At 36.1% G+C, this 2,603-nt stretch overlaps 1 protein-coding gene across 1 annotated transcript; it reads left to right on the top strand.

Moving 5' to 3' along the window:
* Positions 1–233: 233 nt before the first annotated feature.
* Positions 234–1,151, top strand: LOC111365809 (transcription repressor OFP6-like). Its single transcript, XM_022986323.1, has one exon. It carries the CDS (start codon positions 316–318, stop codon positions 856–858), a length of 543 nt encoding a protein of 180 aa, XP_022842091.1. The 5' UTR covers positions 234–315; the 3' UTR covers positions 859–1,151.
* Positions 1,152–2,603: the final 1,452 nt, after the last annotated feature.

Below are 2,603 nucleotides of genomic sequence, written 5' to 3'. Positions count from 1 at the left end.
GACTGTTAACATTTTAATGTAACAAGCCTGTCACTCTTGTTCATCACAGCCCACTTGAAACGTTCCACATATATGCATCTCATTTTTGTGTTCCTAATCTTGTGCACCAAATTAAGCTATCTCAATTATTACCTGTCAGATTAGCACCAAAAGTCACTCTAAGAGCCCAACTCCACATGCAAAATTTATATGAGAGAGGGCAGCCTCCCATAGTTCCAATTCCAATGCGCAGCACTCCCTGAGGCACCCCCACTCTCCATAACACACTAAATACACTGAAAAGCACACAGAGAAAACCCAGTTTTTCTCTGAAAGATGCCAACCAGCAAGAAAAAGTACATTCTCAACACAGTCACAGTGAACTTAGGTTGCAGCAGTAGTTGCAGAAGGCCAAAACTCTCCTCCGTTTTTCACCCAAAACCAAGATGTAAATTACCCTCTTACCGCCATCAACAATACTCTTCTTCAAGCTCATGGAACACCACCACCACTGCCACCGCTGCCACCACATTTTCCGACATGCCACCAGCCTCCTACTCCTCCGACCCCGAGTCAGATATCAAGAGCTCGAGGGCTGTTCAGGGCTTTGGAAATATTGGCGGCCAGAGTGTGGCAGTGGAGAAGGACTCGGACGACCCTTATCTTGATTTCCGGCAATCAATGCTGCAAATGATACTGGAAAAAGAGATTTACTCGAAGAATGATCTTAAAGAACTTCTTAACTGTTTCTTGCAGCTGAATTCACCACATTATCATGGAATCATTGTTAGAGCTTTTACAGAGATCTGGAATGGGGTTTATTCAGTAAGGTCTCCCTCCCCCAGGTTGCATGGAATGGGGACGTCTCGTGACTTTTAGGTGATGCGCACGTGCAATGCATGTCCAATTTATCATGATTGAAGTCTTGTCATTTTGTGTCTGGTTATTATTAGTATGAAAAACAGAACCCAGAAATTACATAAGAGGTTTCTGTTTCAATTAGAAATAGGTAGGAGGGGGAAAGCTTTAATTTTCACAGCATTTTTAATTTCATCGTATTAGTTTCACGAAGAAATGTAAATGCTACTCAGGGAGTCAAAAATTCTGTGAAAATTGTTATCTTTTAGCAGTTATTATTGAATGCAACTTTTCTTTTGCCTGTTTTGGTTCAAGATTTGTCCTCCTTTATGGTGGTCTTTTTTCACTATTTTTTTTTGATCGGTAAATGTAAAATTTTCAGAGATCAAAACTCGAGGGCATACGCAAGCAAGTAAAGATCAAATGACAAATGCATGTACATAGGACATACCCTAGTAAATAAAATAAAATGATATATCAACGATAGTTTAAGAATCCACTGCTAAAGACTCGAATTGAATCAAAACATTCGTGTGTTTTTATCCATCTTTTAATGGAATCAACTTATGGTCTAAGATTTTCAAAGATACTACTATTCCTTGCCATCCAAATATAGTACACGGTGAAAATTTTGCTACTTGAACTTGAAAGAATTTTACTTGTCTTTATATCATGAAATTTAAAATCAACCAACAACTTAAACATTTACTTGTAAGTTGCTATGGGCAATTTAAAGAAAGTTCATGTCCAGAAGGGTAATGTGTTTTGGTCAACATCGATATTTACGAGTCTGTAGCTGTACTTCTGTTGGTGGGGAAAGATAGACGTTGGGATTTGAAAACTAATGAAAAAAATGCAGCAGCTATTTTAATGCCCTTTAATGACAATAATTAATATATCATATATTTTAACTTAATGCCCTTTAATGACAATAATTAATATATCATATATTTAAACACTCGTGATATTAACATCGAAGCTTCTTTCATCATGCCTCCTCCCGATGAGAATCATTTTTGGTTACTTGATTATTCTTCTTATAAATAATGCTACTTGTACATAAATAATTATATAATAGTTTATATATATATTATATGTCAAAAATAAAAATAAAAAATATTGTTTTTTTATTGAAGAAATTCTGACTTAATTATATTTCACCACATCATATATATTTATATATATATATATATATATATGATGTACATGTAGCACAAATACCTTGTTACTTGTACACTATGTTCGACAGACATGATAATAGATGAAAATTTTAGAAACATTTCAACATTTTTTTAATTACCACAAACTCCACATCGGCAAGCAAAATTTGATCTATCATTCCTTCTGTCAAAGAAAATGTACAAATAGCTTAATTCTTTCAATCATGTTGGGGTGCCATAATTATTTTGACACCCCAACTCACCTACACTCACAGTCGGGATGGGTAAGGTGCCATTTTTTACATTTTTAATTCATATGAAGTCGACGTGTGTTCCATGCCAATGTGAGGGTCGATCACCTAGATGAGCAAAATTCATCTGGTACACTGACTTTGACATGGGTCTCATACCAATGCGAGGGTCGATCGTCTAGATGGACAAAATTCATCTGGTACACTGATTTTATTTTAATTCTTTATATTATATTTTTGTGTGTGATTCCAAGGGTCACTTGATGGTTAAATTACATCCACCATTTTGCATGTTGAAATCAATGCGCCCAAGCTAGGAAAGGTACGTCCACTGTGGCTACTAGTAGGGGCGCGG

Source organism: Olea europaea, chromosome 17 (assembly GCF_002742605.1).
Source record: "Olea europaea var. sylvestris chromosome 17, O_europaea_v1, whole genome shotgun sequence".
NCBI lineage: Eukaryota > Viridiplantae > Streptophyta > Magnoliopsida > Lamiales > Oleaceae > Olea > Olea europaea.
The sequence above is the reverse complement of the archived record's forward strand: the minus strand, read 5'-3'. Positions and strand labels throughout refer to the sequence as shown.

Coding starts and splice junctions, on each gene's coding strand:
- LOC111365809 (XM_022986323.1), top strand. CDS start 316: ATGCCAACCAGCAAGAAAAAGTACATTCTCAACACAGTCACAGTGAAC.